At 41.8% G+C, this 26,359-nt stretch overlaps 1 protein-coding gene across 2 annotated transcripts; it reads left to right on the forward strand.

The window, feature by feature from the left end:
* Nucleotides 1-115: 115 nt before the first annotated feature.
* LOC101851217 lies at nucleotides 116-24,378 on the forward strand. 2 transcript variants are annotated; one of them, XM_005107223.3, is made up of 8 exons: nucleotides 116-698; nucleotides 5,777-8,680; nucleotides 10,152-10,973; nucleotides 11,507-11,692; nucleotides 12,670-12,766; nucleotides 15,707-15,825; nucleotides 17,422-21,745; nucleotides 23,419-24,378. In XM_005107223.3, the coding sequence occupies exons 1-8, from the start codon at nucleotides 459-461 to the stop codon at nucleotides 23,517-23,519; spliced, it is 8,793 nt and encodes a 2,930-aa protein (XP_005107280.1). In that variant the 5' UTR covers nucleotides 116-458; the 3' UTR covers nucleotides 23,520-24,378. The 2 variants fall into 2 exon arrangements, with proteins under 2 accessions (XP_005107280.1, XP_035828026.1); XM_035972133.1 differs by having other exon boundaries at nucleotides 22,441-23,509.
* The last annotated feature ends 1,981 nt before the right edge of the window (nucleotides 24,379-26,359 follow it).

The raw sequence follows: 26,359 nt of genomic DNA on the forward strand, positions 1-26,359 counted from the left end.
CGCTGTGGGTTGAAAACCATGAGGTGAATGACTTTTACTTTGACGTTTCAATTTAACATTAGTTTTATATCTCAGTCAAATCTGGCACCCTTAGCCTCACACAGCAGACCATTTTGTGCACCCAAACATTAAACATGTCCGCCAAATCCCTGAGAGACTGAGAGCGACAAAATGAGACGTTGCGCACCCCTAAACAGAACTGCAAGGATTACTTGTCGTCTATCTCGAAATAACTATTTAACCTTTTAACTTCACATTAATATCCACAGTTTAACCAATAATTTACTTTCATACACAATCTCATTTCATATCTTGTGACAGAAATTTAGAAAATGCCTTAAATTTAAATTGCCTTAAATAAACTTCTTGAGCACGCCACCGGTTCTTGCATGGAGACGGGTTTCTTCAGTCCTTACAGAACCTACTTCTGCTTTCGTTTCTAAAGCCAAACATTTGGAATGTCTTATCGTGGCGGACGTGGATCTGGTCGCCACAGAGATGACAGGGGATATGGTCCAGGGCCGTATGGAGGACCTGGTGGATATAGATCTAGTGCAGATCCTTATCAAGCTCCACCAAGGCCACCACCACCTCAGCATGATCCCTATCGATCAGGTTATGGACCTCCACCTGTATTAGATTATGGTGCTCCACCCCCAATACCAGCACCACTTCCAGCCCCAGGGGGATTATATCATGTAAGTGTTTTAGGTTTTCTCAATTAATCTTCGTCTTTTTGCAATAATTCCATCTCCAGCATGCTGCTCACAGTGGCTCGTGTTGTGGTTGAAACTGCTTTGCTGCCGCTGGTGAGCCGCTTCGGAGCGGCTCAGGGCGCAGGCACATTCCTTGGCGTTTTAGTTCCCACCCCCCTTATTTGGGCCTCTAGATCTAGATCTAGAATCTATATACTATATGTTTGATGCGCAGTGAGAGACATGACATGCCGCTAAACGTAGAAAAGACGCATCTTTTTGATTGGCTGCTAATTTTAGTACTGTGATGTCATCACTTCCTGGGATACCCACATGGAACGACGTGTTTTCTGTAGGCCTAACATTTAGGATTTCCTAGATTTAGAATCTAGATCTAATCTAGATCGTCGATGCTCAGAAGAGTAAGATTAAGAACGCTGAAACACGGTAAACACAAAGACAATGAACCGCACGAAAGTTGCCGTAAAGACGCTGGACGATTAGATCTAGAATCTAGATCTAAATCTAGATCCAGCCCCCCCCCCACCCCTTGTGCATTTTTAATCACTAATATATTTTTTTTAAAACCACAAACTTCAAAGCAGCTCTACAAATTATAATTTTTATATATATATATATGGAACTGTTGGTCAGTCGGGAGGAGGAGAAGAGAAAAAAAAAAAGGAAGAGGCTAGCCGTACTTAATGACGGCTAGATTGGCAGTCTAGCCGTACTTAAGTACGGCTAGACTAGTTGGCTAACCGTACTTATTCATATGATGGCTAGACTGACAATAAAAAAAAATAATAGGCCTATGAATTATAAATTTTTAGTTTACAGTACCTAAAGTATTTGTATTTGAGATGAAACCAGGTGCCTTAATGACAGTGCAAATATTTTAAACCCCCTGTTTTCTAATGTTAATAGGGCCTAAGATAAGTACGGCTAGACTGGCAGTCTAGCCATACTTAAGTACGGCTAGACTTCTTGGCTAACCGTACTTTAAGTACGGGTAGACAGCCAGGCTAGCCGTACTTCAGCAATGTAGCAATGACCACGAAAAACTTTTTTTTGCCAGAAAGTGTTTGCAAATAGGTGCATTTTGTAGCTCTATCTTCACAGAGCATGGGACTTTTAGAATTTTTGAAATCCATCAATAAACAAAAAAGTTACGAATTTCTTAATCAATTAATTTTTGGTACGCTTTTATTATAATGAAAAAACCCAAAATATGGGACGTTCTTAGGTGAGTTTTGAGACAATATTCGTCATAACTCGCTCATTTCTCGGAGTATTTAAAAGAAACTTGGCAACCCAGTACATTGTCTAGTGCAGAATCTAGTCTTGCTTTCAGATTTTTCATAGCTATCCTACTTTTTGAGTTATCAAGACGTTTATAGGAAAAAATGTGGTGGTTTTCTGTGCGTTTTGAGACAATATTTGTCATAGCTCGCCTATTTCTTGGGATATGTAAATGAAACTTGGCAGTCTAGTACATTTTTTAATGCAGAATCTAGTCATGCTGTCAGATTTTAAATATCTGTCATACTTTTTGAGTTGTAAAGTCATTAACAGGTAAAAAAGTGGCGTTCTTTAAGGATTTACAAAGATTGTCAGTCATATGTTCTCCCAAAGTCATGATATTTGAATGAAACTTGGCAACAGAAAAGGTTCCTCCTTGTCAAGCAATGCTCTGGATCAATTTGTCACAAAAATGTAAGTAGAGAGCTGGATTTATTAGTCTAATAAATCCAGTTCTTCTCTACTAGTAAAAGCATGCACACTTTGTTATAGAAAATAAGATCGTCCCTGTGTTTATCCATTGTTGGACAGTGTCCTATTGTGTGGTAGATTAAGATGCGTTCAAATAATATATAGTTTACAAGTCATGGGAATATTTCGCATGTGTAGGCTACAACTCACCCCCCCCCCCTTTCTCTCTCTCTCTCTCTCTCTCTCTTTCTCTCTCTCTCTCTTTCTCTCTCTCTCTCTCTCTCTCTCTCTCTCTCTCTCTCTCTTTCTCTCTCACGCACACACACACACACATGCGCGCGCACTCACGCACGCACGCGTGAACCATAACAATGTATAAACGGGACTATCTTCTGAGACTGGACTAAATACGTACCATACTCTTTAATTATAACAATCTTAAAGCCTCACTTTTCCAAACAGAGCACACAGGACGAGTCCAAGAGTGTGCTTTCCCAAGAGGGGGGAATAGGCTTTCATAACGCAAACACAATGCCATACCACTTCTCAAGAAGTCTGCTTTTCTGTTTCTATTCTTCTGTCATGCAATCAAGCAAGTAAAAAAGACTACATCTATTGTATTGTGACTAAAATGCAACAAAAACGCAAGTTATCAAGGCCCCCGTTTAGTTTTCAAGTATCCTTCCCCCCCCCTTTCCGGTTCACATAAGCGGGGCCTCGTTTGTAGCGCCCGAGGAGACCAATGGCTGATGACGTCACTCAGTGGAAATTTCCCAGCCGCCGGTCATTCACCCAGCACGCGCAAATGGCAATGCCGCTTTTCCCTTAGTTACTCCCACATTTTTAAAGATTACGCGAAAACCGCTAAACACAGAAGCATGCAATTTTAAGGGAATAAAGAAAAATGGTGTACAACATATCAGTCAGTTTGACAAATCACAGCTCCTAAAAATCTTCAAAGCGCACCACATCAACCACTTTCTCAAAGGTTTTCGACTACTTCTTGGATGGGTACAATGTTGTCAAACTGCATACTACGAGATTGACCTCTTTTCTAATTGGCTGCCAAGTTTCATTCATATCCATTCACGAGAAGCGGCGTGAGAGCGAGTTGAAGACAACAACCTTTGCGTTAGTGCGTCCCACGAAACACCCCCGCTCCGGGGGTCAAAAATCGGCAGAACAAAACGCGCTCAGTGGGCATTGCTGATTTTAAGAAGGCCGTGGAGGTACCGGATGTGTTTTCGGTATGTTAATAACATTTTGGAATTCTTAGATTTAGTAGTTGGACATGATGGAAGATCGCTTAGATCTAGATCTAGATCGTTGATGCTCAGAACAGTAAGATTAAGAACGCTGATGTTTGAAATTGAAACACAGTAAATGCAAAGACAATAAACCGCCCGAAAACTGCCGTAAAGACGCTGGAGGATTAGATCTAGAATCTAGATCTACCTCCACCAGTATTCTTAATCACTAAAAAACAAACTACAAAGCAACAAATTATAATTTATGGGACAAACTGTTGGTCAGTCAGGAGTAGGAGAAGAGAAAAAAAAAACCCTTCCGGGACCGGATTCGAACCGCTCATAAAATAATTGAATGACTTCAAACGCAGACGCGCTGTCCATTCGGCCATCAGAACTTCCAACAGCGAGAGGTAGATTAAGCTTGATATATATATATATATACATAGACACCTCCATCTTTGGTGCCGTGCGGTTGGCTATACTTAGATGTGGTCACGTGATCGGAGGGGTATCCAGGTCTGACGTCAAACAAGATGGCCGCCTTACCTAAATATAGTTTGCGTCGTTCTACGTTTAATTGCATGTTGAAACTCCCCTACTCTTGAAGCCAAAACCGGCGAATAATAATGGGGGCCTGGGAACTACCGAAAAAGCGGTCATTCCTTTAAAACGACTTCGATGTCAAATCACTGTAACCGGGCACCTAGCCTCAATATCTACGTACGCGGCAACCGGGCATGTTGTAGGCCTAATATCAGTGTCACATCACATACACGGTAACCGGGCAGTTCAGAACTCCCGAGTTCAGTTTTTGTCATCCGGTGTTGCCTTCAACCCCACGGTCCTACCCCTCCCCCGACTGTACCTTTTAAAAAAATCAGTAATCCTCCCATTCCGGAGCTCTATACTCATTATGTGATGTGAACGCACAGGTTCACTGACCTGTTTACACGTTCAAGAAGCGGATTGTTGAAAGAGCGAGGCATTCACTTGGACAGAATCATCTTTTACTTCTATCTAGATCTGCAGTACAGTAAATCAATTGTAAACACGATCGTCTGATTACTTAGCTCGCATTTGTTTCTATAGCACCAAGTAGATTGATCTAGTATTTGTGAGACTTTAAATCTAGGCTAGGAGGGTAGATATCTAGACATGGATCGGTTCATCAAGGAAACCCCTAAGATACCATGCAACACTAATTGTAAGGTTATTTAACTCTTTATCTCCGAAGGGGGGTAAAAACCTACTATGCTGGGGTCCTCTTTTGGTACAAAATTTTAAAAATGACATAAACACCACAAAACTGTTTTTAAATCAAAACAAGTGAATTTATTTTCACAGTTCTTCATCTAATGAATGCGCTCCCGGTAAAAGAGACCTATTGCCAAAAAGTAATTTGACGTCGAAGTCGTTGTAAAGGAGTATGCCTGAGCCGCTGTCAGCATCTCACTGGCTCAGTGGTTCGGACCGCGACTTGCCGAAGATAAAGAGTTAAGAGACAGTGCTATTTAGACATTTTTTCCGTGCTGCCACACATGAGACAAACGGTATAGCACAACTCGTTTGCCCCACCCAGTATTCTGACAACGGGATGACCAGTCTTAGCACTGTTCCCATAATGCTAGGCCCCAGGCGGGAAAGATGCTAAAATGTCAATTTTAAAGTCTTAGGTATCACACGTCGGAGCTGGGACTCGATCCCCCGACCTCCCGATCCCGAGGCAGGTGCCTTAGGTACCGCAAGGTCATTGGGCCTGTTATGTCACATACAACAGTGTACATTTGATGTACAGAAAATGGTTAAAGATTAAGAAACTAAAATCTCAGAATTACTCCAGATCTTTATTCTTGGTTTTCGTCCATTTCTGTACCCCTTTTTTTTAGTATGTCATTTACCTGTACTCAGTGGTTTTTTTACATTAAAATAGCTATAGGCATCTTGCAACTTTTGCTTTTTTCAAATGCAGCTTTTTGCAACTTTTGCTATTTTCGAATGCAACTTTTTCCGGGGACAGTTTAAGGTTGCAAGGAAATCACAGCTGATCCATGTCCTGCGTGTAATTGCTAATTGTTTTAGCTGCAGTGGGCTAACATTGAATTATAATTTCATTCACAGGAGCCGGGTTACAGCCATCCTCCTTCTGATCGGTTTGGACCTTCAAGAGAGTACTCATCATATGGCCGAGAGAGTCAAGCCCAAGGAGGGGGGGATAGTCGATATGGGAGCAGACCAGCAGATTCTGTGACAGATTATGGACATACCAGTCAAAAGCCACAAAATAGTCAACGAGAATCCACACCAAGTTCCCAGACTGGGAACCAGATGTCAGGCTTGGATCTAGATGCTCTTCTACAAGATGAGAGGTTGAAAAGTGTTCTGTTTGCAGGTATTTCTAAAGCTACTGCAAAATTAGAACAGTCACTTCAAAATGAGGACAACAGAGAGTCTGTTGCGTTTGTTAGTGAGTCTTCAAAATCTTCATCTCAGTTGTTTCCCTCAGCAAGTGGTGAAGCACAGCAAAAGCCAAAATCTATCCTGAAACAGAAGAGCAGCATGCCAAGTGTGAGCACTGTATCACAGAGTGCAAGTACAAGTGAGTCATTGTCTAATCTTAGTACCCTAGAAAGGACCTTGCAGCTGCTGCGCGGCAAGTCCACTATTCCACAGTCATCATCTTCTGTGTCAAAGTCAGAGAGTCAGAGGAGTGTTGCAGAGTTGAAAGGTGCTCTTGGTCAACTCTCGTCCTACCGCGATGTGGATGGGGGACTGAGTCAGATTGAAAGCTATGGAGGTGATGAAGAAGACGAGCACTTGTACTCAGACGCTCCCCCGGTCCATACCAGTGTTCGTGCTTCTCTGCCTCCCGATGCGGAGACGATTAAACGAGAGACAGACACGTATGATGTCCAAGAAAAGCTCTTTGAGCAGTGGCGACAGTCTATTAATCAAGGCAGTTCTGCAGCAGACAGTAGCAAAAGGAAGGAATCCAGCAAGTCTTCACAGAAGGCAGAGGTTAAAAGCTCTTCTCCCTCAAGGCAGGTTTCCCAAGAGTCCGGTTCAAACGAAGACATTGATTCTACCGTGCAAAATATTCTTCACTCTATTGGCTTTAATTTTGATCTATCCAAAAGAATGCAAGAGCTTGCCCGTAAAAAAAAAGAGGAGGAGGATAGCCTTCAGACTGGGATTGTGAATGAGGCTGCTTCTTTCTTAGGAGGTGAGAGTGGAGAACTTCGTGAGAAAGATATAGTTAAGAGGCTTAGACATGAGCAAGATGATGCAAATATTGAAACCTTGTTAAGAGAAGCAAGAGCTAGTATGGGTGGTCGCAGGGGAAGTCCTGATAGGGAAGGGAGACTGTCTCCTACATCTAGAAGGCAAGTAGATGAGAAATTCCTAGAGGGTTTGTTCAGAAGTAAAGCATCCGAGAGGGGGAGAGGGCCGAGTTCAGAGTTTGAAAAGACAAGAGAGTTGTATAAGGATGAGAGGAGTCCCGAGAGACGTGTAAGTTCTGAGAGGGGAAAAGGTAATGTAGATAGTCGCTCAAACAGACGGGATGACAAGCCAGGGGCTGGTAGGTACAAGGAAAAAGATTCTTACCATGAAGGTTTCCCGAAAAGAGATGATATCGAGGACAGGCATTCTTTCTCTAATGATAGACATGACGAGACTCAACAATCTAGAAGATCATTAAGCGGAGGTAGAGATGAGCTGCAGTACTCAAGAAGATCAAATGTGCATCAAGACTCTCCACCAGTCTCTTCCAGAAGTGGGTATGGGAGATCACCCGATGATTCAAGGCATCGGGTCAGTGAGCGATTTCAAGATGACTACAAAGATGAGTATTACTATCCGGATGAGAAGGAAGCAGTGGACAACTCTGGTGGTGTGCCTCTTTTCTCGACGCTCAGTTCAAGGAGGAAGGAGGGAGACCGTGTTTCTTCTGAAAGACTGAGTGTTCCATCTGGGTCTAAGCTGGCCCAGGTTGAAAATTTCCGGGTAATGTCCAACTTTGACAATGGCAGCGATTTCTCTGAGACACGAAGAATCATTCTTCCTGCTCGGTCAGATCAGCGCCGCTTTGTGTCCAAGTCACCACCCGGTCGAAGTTCACGGTCCCCCGAGTACAGGCGGAATCGGAAACGAGTAATGTCTCCATATGACCCTGTCTCTGGAGACGAAATGGGTGGTAAAGGTTACAATGATTATTATGGTAGCTCAAATGCCCCTTATCCCAAAACAAGAAGAGTTCTCTCTCCTGCTGGTTCTGCATCACCAGGTCGAAGAAGCTCTCTGAGTGGCCGCAATGACTATACCGTTGAAAGGTATAGGTCTCCACAGCGGAATAGGGATATGTCTCCTTACGAATCTCCTGCTGACCAGTACCCTCGTAGATACCGTTCACCAAGTCGTAGCCCTCCTAGAGCTGAGATCTATCAGGGTCGAGCCTACGATGATCTGGTCCATTATGATGTGCCCAGAAGAGGCTCGCGAGAGAGGTTCAGAAGTCCGGGGCCTCGCTTGTCGAAGTCCCCTAGCTCTCGCGATTTATGGAAATCTCGAACACCAGAAAGACAACGGCAGAGAAGCCCAGGTCGACGAAGATCAGTGACCCCAGACAGGCGACGTTCAAGGAGCCCAGGACGTCGGCGCTCGCGTAGTCCTGGAAAGCGAAGATCTAGATCCCCTGACCGGCGACGGAGGTACCCGGCGAAGAGGTATTCGAAAGATGAAAAAGGAAAGTCACCTACCAGACGGAGGTCCCCAGTGCAAAGAAAACAAGCAACGAGCCAAAAGCCTGCTACGGACAAATACAAAATTGACCACCGAGGTGAAAAAGAACTGCAAAAGCCAAAAGTTGATGTTTCTAAACTGCCAGCACACGAGAGGAAAGCATACCTGCAGAAGATGCTAGAAGAAAAGGGACAGACTGTGGATCAAACTAAGATCACCATCATTTCTTCCGTTGAAAAATTGACAGAGATTCCTGTAGAGCAGCGCAGAGAACTGCTTTTAAAGGTAAGCTTTTTAGTACCATCTATTTTAGAGATCACTATTAGTTTTTGTTGTCAGGTTGGTCCCTAAAACAGGCTTGGCTACTCAAATAAAGTAGAGTTAAATACTACGGAAAATAATTTTATGCGATTTTTGGCAGAGACAAATCGATAAAAGTTTATAAAAACTCCCCGTACAAATTAGATATATGTAAATTGATAGATGGAGTTGTCATTTTGAATGGGTTCATGAATAGATGGATGTAGTATGAGGGTTACATCAAGTTCGAGAAGGTACTACTTCTTCCTTTACCTTTCATATCTGCTGTAGCCTGTTCACTTTCATCTGTCTGATTGTAAAACATAAGATAAAAACAAATTGTTCTGTTAAATCTTTCAGTGTCTTTGCATGTAGGTCTAAAAAGCTGGATGACTAACAAAATCTAAAAGCCCATTACTGAAGGCCACTGCAGACTTGAGTTCTGACAGTTTCTAAAATTTTAGCCTGGAGTGGGGCAAAAAAATGATATAATAAAGGATTTACAGCATACTCCTAAAATGTAAAAAAAATTGGCCGATTTATATCAACGCCACAGTTCAACGCATGCCTATGAAACACAGCTCAGCGGACTGGGGAGTGCTTTTCAAGATTGTCTTGTGAAGGAAGCTACAAACTTACACTGAAGTATGGGGACAGGGTAATCATGGTAATGTTGCTGTCTCAAAATTAGCATTTTGTAGTGTAGGTTACTGTAAGTCATTTTTTGTTTACACTCAAAGGTCAGTGTTTAATGTAGGACCCAAATAAAGAAACTTTTCTATTACTTGATCAGGGTTTTTACCCAGCCCCCCCCCCCCCCCCCCCAAAAATGTTTGGTTGCTGGCCTAAAAGAGTGACATACAAAGTTACGTGTGTATTGGCAAACTTTTTAATTAGCTAGAATTTTTTAATCTGGACAGATGAAAGTGAATAGCTTTAGACAGCTTTTTGTCCCCACACTGGCAATATGAGTCCTTGGAAGATATTCTCCAGCTAATGCAGGTAAATTTTTTTCCCCCTGTCCTTGGGCAGTTCATCATGTTTTGTGCATGTTCTGTAGGTGATTAGAGGGGACTCTGATATCTCTACTGTTTCCATTATTGCTGTAATTAATCTTGAGCTGTTCCTGACGAAAAGTGATGGTTATTATGCAGACTTGCAGCTTAAATAATTATCCTTCCTTGTGTTCAGCTTTAGTGTGTTGAGCTGTTGGTATTTTCAGAGGCATCACTCTTGTTTAGATTATCATGATTGAACATCATTGATTTTTGTTTAATGGACCAGTGTTGTTTTCATCTCCAGTACAACTGTGTCGTCATACTAATTTATATTCAAGGAAGTGGTTTGGTGGACTACAAAGGTTGTCTTACAGCAAATTTTTTTATAAACATAAAACCTTTCCTTTGTCTTTGGCTTCTTTAAGGGGCTGACAGTTTGTTCTATTTTTTTTCGGCAGATGTCAAAGGCTACTAAAGAGGAGCGAGAAAAAATGATGGTCAACTTGTCCCTGAGGCAGACCAAGCTTTCCACACTGAAGTCAGAGCTGGAGAAAACGAAGAAAGAGCAGGGGGAACTCATGCGCAAAAGCCAGAGGAAAGGACTGGGGACGAATGACCCACAGCTGGTCAGCAATCGCAAGTCCCAAGAGGAGCTGGAGAAACAAATTGAGAAGTTGCTCAGTGCTGACCTTAACGAGCCTCTCAGTCCTGTGGGCAAGAGCTCAGACACAGTTTCCGAAGCTAAGTCAACAGTTCCCCTTACAGCAATCAAAGCAGCTGCATCAGCGTCTAGCAAACCCACTGTGCCAGCATCTAGCAAACCCACTGCTGCGGCGTCTACCAAACTAACTGCGCCTACTATTGTTAGGGCAACAGGTTTAGCTGCCAAGGCTAAGTTGTCCGATTCAGCAGCTTCAGCAGCCGGGAAGTCTCCTAGTTCTGCAGGAACGGCTGTTGGCAAGTCCACTGGATCCGCTACTGTGGGAAAATCCACAGGATCCACTGCTCTAGGAAAATCTACAGGATCCGCTGCTCCAGGAAAATCTACAGGATCAGCTGCAACTAAAGCCACGGGCCCAGCATTGGCCAAGCCAAGTGCGCAAGTGGCGGGCAAGACTGGTGGACCTGCTGCCTCCGTTGGGAAAGATAAAAAGCCAACTGAGAGCGGGAAAGATAACAAGAGCACTGCCTGGACTAGTGTGAAGGTCACCAAGACAGATTTGCCACTGCTGGAGCCGAAAGATGGTCAATCCGCGAATGCGAAAAAAAAAGTTGAAAAGGTTGGTATTCATATTATGTTTAGTGGTGGAGATAGGGATAAAAGGCTGTGGCTTATTCATTTCTGTATTCTGATACTGAAGTTTCATATTATATCATCATGTATAGGATGCAGTTTCTATCCTTAAAATCAGGGCTTCTGAGTTGCCCCTCATCTTATCTCTTTAAGAAACAAAAGTTAATTTTTTTTCTTTGACTTTCTGGAAATAAAAAAGCGACTTTTCAATGGATCTGAGCAATGCAGTAAAATCAGTACTTTGAAACAAGATGGCTGCTCCTTGTTGCACTGTAAGTGTGGTTGGTAATAAAAAGTCCAGTAACAAACATGATGGTACTTACATGCATGCATCCTACACGTGATGATATATATGATATTATTTGTTGTTGTTGCTGTTGTAAAGATAGAATTATTTAAGTTTTAGCAGTTGGTATTTAGAGGGCGATGCATGCCAGTTTATTGTACTCATGGTCTTATTTGGAGATTTCCTCTCTTGTGAAGGGTCTTCATATTTTACTTTGTTTTTCTTTTGTGTAGCTAAACGAGGACACAAAAAAAAGTGGAACGTCCAGCTCCAGACATTCAAGCTCTTTGTCAAGCTCCAAAAACAAAATTTACTATGAGTACTTTGATGGAGGAAATCATTGGTGTTCTGCCTGTGGGAGTAACTGTAACTCTGCTGACCAGTTTCTTCAGCATTGCCATGGAAAGAAACATATGGGGGTATGTACTCCTTTTGTGCGTATGTACTCCTTTTGTGCTTAGAATTATCATGAAGTGTGTGTTAAGATTAGAAGGGAATGGTTTGTTTTCTTCAATTTTATCGATTCTGCCTTAGACAACCACTTTCCTCCTTGACAGTGGGTGCACATCTGAAACAGTTTTGACTCTCTCTCTCTCTCTCTCTCTCTCTCTCTCTCTCTCTCTCTCTCTCTCTCTCTCTCTCTCTCTCTCTCTCTCTCTCCCTCTCCCTCTCCCTCTCCATTGGTAAGGGCGTGAAGTATAATTTTTATTTGGGGGGATGGGGGGTGGGAAGATCACGAGGTTTGACGGCTTAATTTTTACTCATGAGAATTATTGTTATTCTGGACCTTCTTTTTAGTGCTAGTGTTTCAATTTTTTTTCAGATGATTAGAAATTTATCATGAGTGTCTCTTAAAATGAACAGCAAGGGAGTTTAAAAAAAAAATAATAAATTTTTTTTTCCTTTTTTTTTTCGAACAAAATTAGTTTGTGTATAGTCCAATGTGTGTATGTTTACATTTTTTTTTCTTCCCCAAAGCAGAGCAGAGCATTGTCAAGCAAAGCCTGCCAAAATCACCCTTGTTTTTTAAAGTTATATTTAATTTTGGTGAAGTTATTGTCAGGATGCTTTTTAAACAGAAACATTACTAGAAAAATGTAGATGCCAGTGCTGCTCAAAGAAGTAAAACTGTGGACAAGTGGTAAATAAACTTAGATATAACTTTTCTGCAAATGTTGCTTCATGTTATAAGAAGGGAAGGCAGGATTTGCATTCATGTACAGAAATTTACTGATTGCAGATTGAAATTGAAAACAAAAATGTATTGAGTTTTCTGTCACAATGTGCTTGAAAATCTAGCTTAGTACATAAATAGCAATGTATATCATTTCTTTGATTTTCAAAATTGAAACAGGGTGCATCATATTTATGTATACTATCTTATTCATATGTACAGAACATTGAGTTTGTTTCAAGACCTTGGAAAGATGAAAACTCTTCAAGCAAATCCTCCACTCGAAAAGTTGGACAACCAGTTGGTAGAAGAATCAAGGGTATGTGCATTTTGTGTCCTCTTAAATGTAGACTTCAAAACACTGATGATGTATGTTATTTTTTTGCGTTTTATTCTCGATTAACAGGCTAGCTAGGATTTCTTTGATCTTTCTCTGTAACTTTGTCTTGAATGTGAGTATTAACACTTTGCCCCCTCGGTAAGAAGCCGTACCTTTTCCCCACTGGACACTGATCGCTGGGTTCCCGTGGCCTCCTTGAATTCAAGGAGTCCTTGAAAACTGCTTGAATTTGCATTCAAAGAAAAACCTTGAAAATTGCTTGAATTTGCATTCAAGGAAAAATGGTCCTTGAAAACTCCCTGAATTTTGCCAGACCGGACAGGAACACAGCGTGACTGCCAGGCCCCGGGAATCCCGAGGGCCCCTAAGTCCATTTTTGCTGGTCGCGATTGTGATATAATATTCATTCGGCTTTTCTCGGCCCGAGAGTACGTTACCCGCGCACAGGCGGTTATTGCGGCAACAAATGGAAGAGTATGTGCGATACCGAAGCTCGATCGGGAAAATCAAGATCTGCTTTCGCTTTCGTTACCGCCCAGAAATTTGCTGGTAGGGCCTATAGTAGTCTGATCACGCCACACTTGTAACATGCAGGTTCTGGTTCTGCATTACAAACGCGGTGTCGTCTTGAAAATAAATCATTTGTCCTGTGCTGCCGCTTGTGAAAAAAAAATAATACAAGCTTCTTGTTGGGCTCGCCATCGTGACCGGTCATTGAACCTGTGCGTTTTCGTCACATCGTGAGTATCGGCGATGGTTGAGGTCACCAAAGTTCATGCAAAGTCTGAGCGCTGGGAAGAATAGGACTCGGGAATGGGGGGTATTGATTTTTTTTAAAAAAGATGCACGCGGGGGAGGGGGTTGGCGGGATGGGGTTGAAGGCAACACCGGATGACAAAAACTGAACTTGGAAGCAGATTTTATGTTCCAGAATTTTGATTGCTGTTCGATCTAGATCTAGATCTTGATCTCTCTGCAAAACGCGCGTTGGTGCAGGCCTTGTGTGGAATCGGGATGTCTCACTCGAACCTTGTAAGCCGTGTTTTTTTAAACTAAAGGGTTCCCGTTTCATTGGGCAGGTGATAGTAAATTATATGTATTGTTCTATATTCTTTTAGCTTGCTGTTCAAGATTCGCAGATTTTCAGTGTCACTGCATCTTGCCCTCCCACAGTTAGTTCTTACACCTCTCACACTGAATAGGTCTACTTGAGCCATTCATGTTATTACTCTACTTTGAGTTTGAGCTATAATTTTTGTCTTTCACGTTTTTTATATAAACTTTGACTCCCAAACTGGTTCTTGACGGTCGATATTCTGATTCTAGACCTTTTCTCAGGCTCAAAGCAAGATTCATTTTGATATAGTTTATATAGGCGAATATGATGAGGGGAAAATATTATAAATGAGTATAAGAACAGACTGAAACACTTAAGTCACACAGTATCCCAGTGCCACACTGACATGTTGTTGACTGGATATAATGTGCCTACATGTGTGCGCACGCGCGTGTGTGTATATATTATAATATATAAAATATAAATGGAGCATGCACTGCCTTTGTTATGTAACTTGCCCCTGGAGAATGGATGAGCCCACCTGGAACATTGAGAAGCTGGGTTGGCAGTCACCCTGGGAACAGTTTTTGTTGGAAATCGAAACTATGATATGATTCCTTTCCGGCAAGTATAGGCCTATCGAAAATAGGCTTTCGTCGTGAATTTCTTGACCAAACCTCCTTGAATTAAAAAAATTTGTCCTTGAAACCTCCTTGAATTTGATGGGAAGTTCATGGCAGGAACCCTGCGATCGGCAACAGTGTGATATAGCATGTACCGTATCTGTTTCCTGGTCCGTGGGGATAAGAGTTGCACGCTCTGCGGGCTGCGTGGGTGGAAAGTGTTAAGCAAACTGTGTTGATTGTTAACCTAGAAAACCTACAGTTTTTCTACTTTCTAATCTTTGAATGGCAGGTGGCCAAATTGTATTGAAAATTACATAATTCTATTTGAAATGAGGGAGGGTCAATGAGTCAGCCACCCCCCCCCCCCCCCCCCCAAAAAAAAACCCCAACAAAAAACAAAATAAGGATCATCAACGTTTTGACTTTGCATGTTTAAGTTCTGTATTTCAACAGTGAAATTGTTGATTCTATAAAAAGTATGGTTCGTAGGGTACAACTTATTGAGCCAAGAAAAATTCTAGAATCAGAGCAGGTGAATGTAAAAATCCGTCAACTGGGCACCACCAGGAACTTATTTCTTTACCAATTTCAGGTGTTTTTAGAGTTTGGAAAACCTTTTAACTTTTACATTGGAAATTTCTATCTGTAAGATCGCTGTGAAGGGGAAATTTGAATTTTGCGTGTTTTGGCTATACATTATTACATTTTTTCTGACTGTACTTTAATGAAGACTGTTGTCATGATACAGGTTCTTTTGACTAATTTTGGTCATGCCCTTCAGAATTATTTAATTAAGGAAAGAGCTATGAAACATTTGCAAGTTGTCAGTAAAGTTGTCTTTGAAAAGGGGTTCCTCTGTTTGAATGTTGTTGATGAAACTAGAAAAGATTTCAACGCTGTGGTTTTCAATTTGTAAACTGGATTGCACATTCCCATTAAAAGTAAAAGATTGTTCGTTGAACTAAAGCTCCATCTTAAATGAGAGTGGAAACTTTTTTTGCTTGCAAAGTTTATTTATGTGCATTTCGTTCGGTTTTGAAATAAATGTCTGATCAGTAGTTTGGTACACTGTACCCTCTTAACGAAAATGTTTTTTGTTCATGAGTTCACGATGCTTTCCTGACTTCCTATCTGTAACACAGTTAGCATTGTTGTTTTGTTCTATTGTGCAAGGAAATTTTGATACAGGAGTACCATCTTGAAAACGAGTGTAACACCTCTCCTGTCCCTCCTCAGGCATCGAGTTGATGTTCCCTGTTGTAGGCTTTTACTGCACAGTGTGCAAGTCCTATTGTGGTGACTATGAGACTGCCAGTGCACATCTCAAAAGTGAAGAGCACGACAACAAATATGCTGTAAGTACTCGCTGAATTGAATGCTAGTTGGAATTTGTGATGTCTCCATTTGAGTTTGTGTGGGTGGTTGACGGGTGGTCCGGTGCGGTTTGCTCCTTCTTTTCTATCAAACATCTATTGTCCTGATCTCTGCTCCTTTTTTTGGTTGTTACTCTCTTGTAACATCTCTAGCCTTCTGCACTTATATGACCATATTGTGTTGCAAGTGCCATAAAACTCTTTATTAAAACTAAACTTCGAGTTTGTTCAGCACCACCAAAATGAAAATGTCCATACAGAATGGGGATGTATGAACATTTGTTTGACTTTAAAAATTATGGACATTGAATTAGGGTTTCTTTTCTCATTCTTTAAAATGTCTTTTATTAGAAATTATGAGAAGGACATTGTTGTAGGAGTTCCATGTAAGACAATACTAAGCAGGACCCTTGTACTTCGAAAGGGAACAACTTACCTTTCCCATTAAATTAGGAACGGCTGGCAGCTTTCCAGTGTCTTATCTCCCAGCCCAATGAAAGAAACCCACTCTTTTAGACTTGCTGCTCATGAGGAGTGGGTAAGAAAACTCGATGGAGAGTCTTAGCCTATTGAACTCTTGGTGTGTGACAATGACATGAGAGTCAACTGGGAGAAATGATGAAATGGCCCAAAATTTCTTTGTGTAAACCAGATCTGCTTGATTTTGTGTGTGTGTGTGTGAAGGGATGTTGTAATGCAAAGAATAAAAAGGAAAATAAAACCCAGGTTGAAAATCCTTTCGTGTTAGCTGTCAGAGATTTTTTGTTTAGAGGCTTAAGGACTTGATATTTAGTTTGTTTGTTGTCTGATTACTCTTTGGCTTGTAAGAAAATCTGATATTTACACACTGCTATGTGTAAGTGCTTCCGATCTCACATTCTGTCAAATAAGGTTTAGTAATACCCAGCTCACACTGCCAGTTTTGATTCAGTTGGGGCCACCCAGATTTTTTTTTTTACAGTGGGGCTAAAGCAAGTTACCGTTTTGGCACAATGTGGTTAAACTCCATCAATTTATATTGTGACCTTTAAAAATCAAACATATTTGTTTTTCAAGGTCGCAAGTCAAATGGGTTGTTGCTGTTGGCTAAGAATGGCTGATTACAAGGCTTTGGGGTTGTAGCCTACAAATCACAAGGCCAGGGAAAAAATTTTTTGGGGTGTGGGGAATGTGATAATGAACAGAGGCTGATAGAAAGCTATTGGAATTTCCCATGTCTGTGGATTTCAAGAACCTCTCGACACAGCAACTGTGAATATGTTACAGTCAATCACTGAGGTCATTATTGAAGGGACTGGTCGTGTCCAACACCTTGTGCTGGTCAAAGTTTTCTATGCTTAACTGTCTGGGTCAAATTCTGAAATAACGAAGAAGGGGTCTATTCGTAGTGTGCACTGAACCTACCATTAATCAACTTTGCCTAAACTGACCCAATCATGCCCATGAGCAACCAGAATGAAATATACCTCAATGTTAAAAGTATTGCAATTTGTGAAGATATAATTTTTTGTTTTTTTACATTAAAAATGAGTATAATTATATATCTCATCGTTAACTTATTCTTTTTATTTTTCCCAGGAATTCATCAAACAGAATCCCATGTACGAAAAACAACTCCTCCTGGAAAAAGCAACAAGCTTGTCTGTGAGGAAGGGGAGGAAACCACCAGAGGAGATAAGAAAATATTGGGAGAAGAGTCCTTCTCCTCCCCCCAATCCTCCTCCACCCCCACCACCATTACCTCGTGAAAAACCACCAGCACCTCCTTTACCTCCTTCGTCAAAGAAGTCTGAATCTAAATCTGTCAAAAATAGTAAAGCAGCAGAAAAATCTGGTGATAAAACACAGAGCAAAGGTAAAACGGGAGCTAAAAGGCATCTGAGAGTTTCGGGCAAAGATGCTGGTTCAGATAATGAAGATGTCGGTGAAACTGAGAACATGACTGTGGTTGATATGGAAATAGAAGAAGAGGAGGATGATGGCTCTGGTGATGTGGACATCAAAGTGCCAAAAATGAAAGCTAAGAGCAGCTCTATTCTGCCTCCGTGGACTCCTTTGACTTCTGATAGTGCAGAAAAGGTTGACGACTCCAACAGGCAGACTCAGGAATCTCCAGTCGAGCCTCTGGAGAAATTTGTCACCATTGGAGAGGGCGGGGTGTCAGATGTGCCTGTTGACCCAACAGATCTTGACCTGTCGACCATTCCCATCCCAGATGAGCCAACATCCTCTGTCCCAGTAGAGCAGGCTCCGGCTGTTACCCCCAACCCTGAAGAGGTTCCCACGGTCAAGTCGTGGCAGGATTATCAGCGGGAGAAAGATCAGGAATTGGAAGAAGAAAAGCGTATGATGGGGATTGATGTAGATGCAGAGGAGGAGAAACCCATGGCAGTGGTGCCGGTACGTCCGCCAGTAGTTTATGTGAAGTCCGAGCTACTACCCAGTGAAATTCCTGAGGACAAAGCTACTAGTTCAGGGGCAGAGAAAGAAGGGAAGCAAAAACAAAAAAATCCAAACACATTGTTTGCCAAGGCTCATGGTCATATTGCCAATCCAAAGGCAAAGTTGAAGGCTGTGGGGCCTCAGAGCATTACAGACGAAGACTTTGAGGCCAAGATACAGAATGAAATCAAAGCCCGTTTAGCTCAAGAGAAAGAGAAGATGATCAAAAAGAAGCTGAGGCAGGAGCAGCAGGCGGAGAAGAAGGAGAAAAAATTGCTGGAGGAACTTGAGCAGAAGAGGAGAAGGATCTACAGTGACAGCGAGTCGTCTTCGGAGGACTCTGATGATGCTGAGGATGTGGAGAGGCCCCTAGAGTCTGGAGCGCAGATGCCAAGTGAGATGTCCGTGACTCAGTTTTCTGAAGTTGAGGCGGCCTCCCAATATCCTACACAGACATTTGGTACTGAATCCGAGGCTGGAACGGGCTTTCTGTATCCTGCGAACACTGGGCACCTTGGCGGAGATAGCGCTGTTTCTACAGCAACTGACTACGAGGGACTTGTGCCAGCCACTCCTTCAGAAAATCAAGCAAATGTACAGGCTGAAAACAGTGCTCCCGATTTGACAAATCAGGCTTACTCGCTGCCTGGAAGCTCTGAATTACATGGTGACATACCTTTTCCTGAAATTGCCTCTACCTCAGTGGGAGGTGGGGCTGTTGATGGTCCCTCGATGGGTGTTTCTGAAAAGGTTGAGATGTCGTCAACTCAGGTTGAAGGCAGCTCACTAACTGACCTTCCTCTATTGAAAGATGAAACTGCTGACTCCACTACTACAGAGTTGTCTGCATCTACTGGAGAAACTTCAGTAACTGTGTCTCTTGAAATGCCTGCATTGGAGGGTGAAACTGCTCCAAATCTGATTTTAAACCAGGGGTCGGTCAATTCAGGTTTGGAAGGCAAAACTGAAGTGGCTGACGGAAGTCATTCTTTTGCGGAGAGTTGTCCCACAGAAGCTGTAATCTCTTCGGCTAACAAAAACGTTGATGTTATGCTAGCAGAAGCAGATTCGGGAGTCTTGCCAGCCCCTGGTGTCGACTCTGCCCATGATAACCAGCTAGAAGAATCCCTTCACTCTGTGGACAGTACCACAGAACTTGGAACTGCTTCGATTAAGGCTGAGCAGAAAATGGAGAATTTTGGAGAGGAATCAGATCCTAAGGCTGTTAGTAAAGAGAAACAGTCCTCTCATGTTTCCAAGGAAAGCCAATTGAAGCGGACCACGACCAAGGCCAAAGTGAAAACAGCACCAAAGGCAGGGGCTAAAGAAAAGCCTGGCGTGCCCTCGTCTGAAGGAGAGATTAGTGACCTCACTGCCTGCTTTGCTTATGCAGACTTGTCTGTTGCCAGGCACGCCCAGTCTGTCGCTCAGACCAAACAAACTGTGAAACAGAAAACAGCATCACAAGCAAAAGATATCAAAAGTGTGAGTAGGAAAGCAAAGACACCAAAAGCCAAACGTCAGGTGAAGAAGAAATCAAATGAAGCTGCTGCTGGTAAGGGATCTGGTAGCGGTGCTGTCAGTGATGATGAGATGGACACAGATGAGTTTGAGAGGATGGCAGAGCTCATGCTGGGAGAGAATCTTATTGTCCTTTCAGAGGTCAATGAGGAAGAGGCCGAGGCTGCCGTGGCTGATGCCAGACCTGAAGATGTTGTCAGTGGGACTTCTGCTGAAGCTGGCGGCAGTTCTGAAATACCCAATGTTGAGCCTGCTGGTGGCGGTGCTTGCGTTCCAGAGGATGAGGCAGCGGAGGTACAACAAAAGCAGGGACTGACTGAAGCTGATTACCCCGCAAACACTGAAGGTGATGCTTATTATAAACATTTGAAAGAGCAAAGTGAAAGTGCTGGTGAAGTCGAAGGCAGCGGAGTGTCTTCATTACCTGTTTCAGCTCCTGAAGTGTCGTCCCTTCAACCTGTGGTTATGGTGGAGGATCTGTGCGTCCCTGCACCTCAGCATGAAGTCAGTGCAAGAGGGAATGAACCTCCAGAGTGTGTAGGTGGAGCAAATGTTGTGCAGAGTCTAGAAGGTGGAGAACAGGGTCTTGATGCAGGGTCTGGTGATGTGGAGAATGTACCTGTTGTCGAGCAAAGTGAATTGCACTCAGAAGTTTTGGAGGTGAGCAGAGTGAAAGGCGGTAGAGGTCGAGGTAAAAAAGGAGGGCGGGGGAGGGGTAGGAGAGGCGCAGCTCAGAGCAGGGCTTCAGCGGCCAGCAGTGAGCCTGTTGCAGAGAAGTGTGAGACTCCCAGTCTCTCTGAGACGACGGGGGAACACTTGGAGGAAGAACAGACGGCAGTGGTTGTGGAGGGGGTATCTTCAGGCAGGACGAGAAGCAAGCGACTAACTCGAGGACAAATGGCTGCAGAAGAAAAGACGAGATCCAGCAGTCGACTGACCAGAAGCAAGCTCCAGGACAACCTCAGTGTGACAGCGGAGAGCCAGGCTGATACAGCGGAGAGCCAGGCAGATACAACGAAGAGCCAGGCAGATACAGCGAAGAGCCAGGCAGATACAGCGGAGGGCCAGGCAGATACAGCGGAGAGCCAGGCAGATATATATATAGCAGAGGGCCAGGCAGATACAGCGGAGAGCCAGGCAGATATATATATAGCAGAGGGCCAGGCAGATACAGCGGAGATCCAGGCAGATATATATATAGCGGAGGGCCAGGCAGATACCACCTTGGGGAGTGGGGAAATGGAAGTCCTGCCTGACACAGTATGCTCTCAAGGTGTTGACAGTGTCGAAATGAGTATTTCGCTCTGTCAGTTCCAACAAGAAGCAGCAAGTCAGGTGGAGATGACAGATCCCTCAATTGACCCTGTCGAGGATAATGTACCTATGCCCCAGCTGGACCTGGAAAACCCCTCTGGAATCTCTGCTGATTCATCTGATGTTAATGCCTCAGATGTGCCGACTATTAATGACATCCCAGTAGTAGATCCTGACAATGCACAGTGTGTCTCTGATTCGGATAGTGACGCCACCATTACAGAAGAGACAGAAGAAGCTGCTGGCATTATTGTAGTTGAGACTGGAGTCGGCGAGGCCACTGTCACCGAAGCTCTGGACGTTGTCGAGGCCGGCCAGCAGTTGCTTGAGGCTGATCAACCATCAGTTCCTTTTGAGATCAACGAGGAAGCAGACGAGCCTGATTCTGTGACTGATGCAATGATGCTGATGAATGCAGGGATAGCGGAGCCTCTGGCGACTTCCTCAAACAGCTGCGCCGCTTCAGAAGATGTAGCGCTGACCACTCCTTTCTGGGAGAGTCTGGACCAGCAGCAGACGTCCTCCCCCACCCCAGCCAACGACCCACCTATGTCAGGTGTTGTCTTTGGTGAGCCCACAGACTCGGAGATGGTGTCCATGGACTCAGACTCTGGCCTTGACCCAGGTCAGTGACTGTTGTGATGCTTAGTTCTCATTTATATTCATAGTGATAGTTTTTTAAAATGAAACTTTAAGGGATCTGAAAAGGATTCACTTTAATTTGTAATAATTGGATAGCTGTGCCCATCATTACTTTAAATTTAAGAACATTCACAAAATTTCTGTCTATGCCATTGCCAAACTGCCTCAACTACGGCTTGCTAAATTTACAGAAACAAGATAAAGTGGGTTTTTTTAAGGATGCAATGTCTTTATAAATCCTCTGATGCTGAATATCAAACTTAAGTTGTTATGATTGTGAGTCCAGCCCTTAACCACAAGATGGTCAGATAGCAAACACATAATATTATTGTATGAAACAAGTTCATAGCCAGATTGGTACATAATGAGAAGATTTTTGAGTTCTGCCAATTTTGCCACGTGCTTGTTAGACTATTCCTTTTGTTAGCACTTATTTATCATCTGTCTCTTCGAATTTTAAACTCGTACTTGTTTTCTTTTGTACTGTCATTGTCTCCTTTCACCAGTCCTCCAGTTCTCCTTTACATATTTAAATACAAGTTATCAGAGACTGATTTGCATGGTTAAAAAAAAACGAAGTCCCTTTCACTTTTTCTGTGGTGAAATCCTTGCTGTTTTGCATCTTCCATCTCTGTGTCTTTGTTTCTCAAAGGAGATCTCTCGCTTTGGTTTCCCCAGAAGTCAGGGTCTCAGGTAACTGCTCTTGGTCTTTATAAACAAGTTGTGGACTTTTCCTTGATACAAAGACCTGTCAGTGTGTCTGCAATGTTTTTGCAGTGAAGATATATGCAGGTCTTCCAGCACTGTATACTCTTTACTTATCTTCTTACTATGATATCACGATATAATGGACTGCCCAACCTTTGTGCTTGACACTTGGATATTTTTTGTTTGTTTTCGTTTTATGTGATTTTAGTAGAGCTTTAGTTGTGTGAGCTTTTTGTGCTGTTCAATAGTTCAATTGTAATTTCTTTTTTCCTGGACTTTGTCCTCGTTTTTCCACCCTTGTCGTAATAATGTACTTTCAATACTTTCTTCTGCTTTGGCTCTACCGGTGTGTGCGTTTACTGTTCTGGAGAAGTTCTGTATTTTCAGACACCTTTCTCGGGATGTTTTATTAAAACAGTGTAAGGGAGGGTAGCCTATTTGGCAACTAAGTTTTGACCATGAAAATTTCATGAAATAGTAATTCGATACTGTCTCTTCTTTAATTGTGGCGTCCCTCTGATTTGTGGTTCTGTAATCACTGCTGGTTTTGAAGTTTAAATATATAGCGAAGGCCACTTAATATGGGACCATCATATTTTTTTTGTTTAACTGGGTTTCCCGTTTAGAGAGGTTGCTCAAATAGAAGTTTAAAAGAATTGGAGATTTTCTTTTCTTTTGGTTTACAGCTGTTTTGGGTGTAACTGTGTTTGTTATGAGGGGAATCCGCTGAATTTTGTCTGGGTCTTTTAAAATTTCATGAAGCAAAATTATCCAGAAAGTGAAGTTGTACACTGGTATTATGGATGAGATCACAAGCTGTAGAACATGCCATGCAATATATAGCTGTTATTCTGTCTGCACAAGCTGCATGCATGTGGGTAGTTAAAGATTGTTTTCTTTTCTCCCCTCCCCTTCCCCGCCATGCCCTTGACCGTATGTCGTTGACAGTGTCAGATGTGTCACCTCTGGCAGGACTGAACCTGGGCCTCGAGGAAGAAGACGGCCCTTTACAGTTCTCTATGGTAGACAATGAGGAAAACTCTATGTAGATATGATGACTTATTTAATAAATTGTTTGTTTTATTGTCAACTGTTCTTTGCTTGTAAATAGTTTTTTAATGTTTTTTTTGTCCAAGGTAAAAATAAAGCTTGCTTCAATGTGTCATTGTTGAAAATTTTATTTTGCATGCATGTACCTTTATTGAATTATTTTTGGTCTCCAATACACATTCTTCAAAGAAGTACATTGTTGTTATTATGTTGAGGCCTCATAGAAACAGAGAGGCTTGGACATAGTGCCACCACAAATGTAATTTTGTAAATTAAAAGAACAGAGTGAGTTTATGTAAATACCTATGTAAGAAGAACATTTCAATTTACCGCATGGACGCTGGTGTTAGTGGTTGTGAATATTGAAATAAAAGCAACAGCTTGACTTAATGCTGAGCTTTGATTAAAATGGAGGTAATGCTGAGCTTTTATTAAAATCTTCATGGTTCCTTCCACTCACATGTCTTTTGCATCTTTTTTATTCAGGGAAACTGGGATGGGTTTTGTCGTGAAGTTAAACACAGAGGTGCTGATTTTCCGCAATATATAGGGAAATCCATATTTCTAACATTGTCCGGATTTTGTGGTATAGTCCTGCTCATACATTTATTTACATATTAATCTTTTTTTGCATGCCGTATTGAACCATATGAATATGAAAATAAACTTCATAAAAGATGCATTAGACTTTATGATTCGTAAAGTTTGAGTCTCCGTGTGCACGTTTCCATGGTGTCCAACCCCAACAAGTTCAAAATTTTTTTTTTAGCCAGTTGGCATCTCTGTAGACATACCTTACTAAATACAGAAAGGAAATTATTACGAACAATAAACTTTTCTCAACCCTGACTAAAAACTAATTCTTTGTTGTATGGTGTTTTCTGATTTCTTTTGTCATCCATCTTCGTGTGTATGAATTTTTTTTCTTGTTTTAATTATTCAGAATTCGTCTTATGTTTTGATATTATATATGTGTTCAAATTTCTTTTTTCCCTCAGCTATTAGTTGGGATTCATTTTTATGTTTTTTCCACAGCTAAATCATATCGTACTGAAATATTTGCTATTAGTTATTTGCAGTTTTAGATTGCTTTTTTTTTGAGAAACACTTACTTGAGACACCCTCTCTTAAAGTAAGTGAAAAGTGTTTTTTGTGCATGATGTCAGTGACCCACTCGTGGCTCCATAGCATGGAGACCCTGAAAGAGCATAGTAGGTCAAGTAAATTCAGAATGGAGGGCTCAAGTAGACTTTTACTGTTATGTTTGTACGGGTTTTAAAAAAATGTTTGGTCTTCTTTTTCGTGCTCCTTGCAAAACCACACACTTAGTACCGGTATGTATTCCCAATTATGTTGTAAAACATTTTTGAATGGTTCAGAAGTTTTGGTCAAGTGGTTTTTGTTCTTGCCTCTTACCTCTTATTAAGTTCTGTTTTTGAACCTATACATTTACTTTAAAAGTGTTATTTGTTTGAGTAAAGAGGTACACATTGACGGTATTACTGCCATTTAGTCTAGGAAAAAATAAGACGGATAGAAACAACAAAAAGATAGGAAAGAAGTAGAACCAACAACCTGTGACGCCCTCCAACCGCCGGCTAACATATCTTAAGCCGATTTCAAATCATAAAATAAAGATTGTGCCTCATTTGCATGATGAGAAGTATTTGACAGCCGTTTATCTTTGAAGGGGATGTTGGTGGGCATTATGATTGCACATGTTGGCCTTGTGTCCTAATCTGATGAAATGTGGCAGTTATCATACGCTCTCATAAGATTAAGGCTCATCCTACACTTCTCAACATGTTATAACCTGGCTTGTGCTAATGGGGGTGGCTTGTAGATGTACTGTATTTGGACCTCTTCGACTAACCGCAACAACAAACTGACTGCAGTGCGCTGACAAAAAATCGAAGTGGGTTAACTTTGACGGTTGATGCCAATATAAGTTAATTTAACCAATGCTGCAATTTTTCAGCGAGAATAGAAGACCGGAGTTCTCATCTAAAGTGGTTTTTGCATATATATGATCACAACAAGGAAATGTTATGTTTTAGATTTTAATTAATAAATTAACACATGTCAATAAAATTCCATGTTGTGAGTGCCTTGGTGAAAGATTGAAAAAGTAAACCACCCGTCCACTTCCCACTGATGAGAGCTTATGTAGATTAACTCCCGCAGTATTTCTCACAGCCAGTGACCCATTTGTCCAGATCTATGGTCATTAACATTGCATAAGCAGGGTTAACGAGCACAGTGAAATTTATTTTGAGAAGGGCCTTGACTTTGATGTGATGTAGGCCTCTTTGTCGTCTGTGGTTGGGTTGGTTAGAGTTTTTTGTTAATCAGTATGAGTAGGCCTCTATGTTGTATCATAAAATTTCACTTTTTAGTTTTGTTTACATTTAAAATCATGCTCCTTTTGAACATTGGCGTAATTAAATAGTAATTTAAAGATTTTCTTAATAGGGTTTGAAGAATTTTAGATATTTGTGTATTTCACATTGCATTGTCAATTGCCCCGTTTTCTTTCCTTCCTTATATAATTTGGGTCTGTTATTAGGCACTGTTTGAAGAGATACACATGTGTTGGTATGATGATAAGGAGTATTTCCATATTTGTGATTGTAGTTTTATATATTGCTTTTGGATCCTTTCTCGTTTCGTGTATTGTGTCGTTTCGTGTATTGTGTTCACTGTGTAATTACAATTATATTATATACATGATATAAACTCGTTTATTTAAAGAGATGCCCAAGCTAGTTGAATTATTGGAGTTGGAGGATTGTTACTGCATGTGTGCTGTTACCTTTGTTGGTAAGACTTAAACAAGATT

Source organism: Aplysia californica, unplaced genomic scaffold, assembly GCF_000002075.1.
Source record: "Aplysia californica isolate F4 #8 unplaced genomic scaffold, AplCal3.0 scaffold00587, whole genome shotgun sequence".
Lineage (NCBI taxonomy): Eukaryota > Metazoa > Mollusca > Gastropoda > Aplysiida > Aplysiidae > Aplysia > Aplysia californica.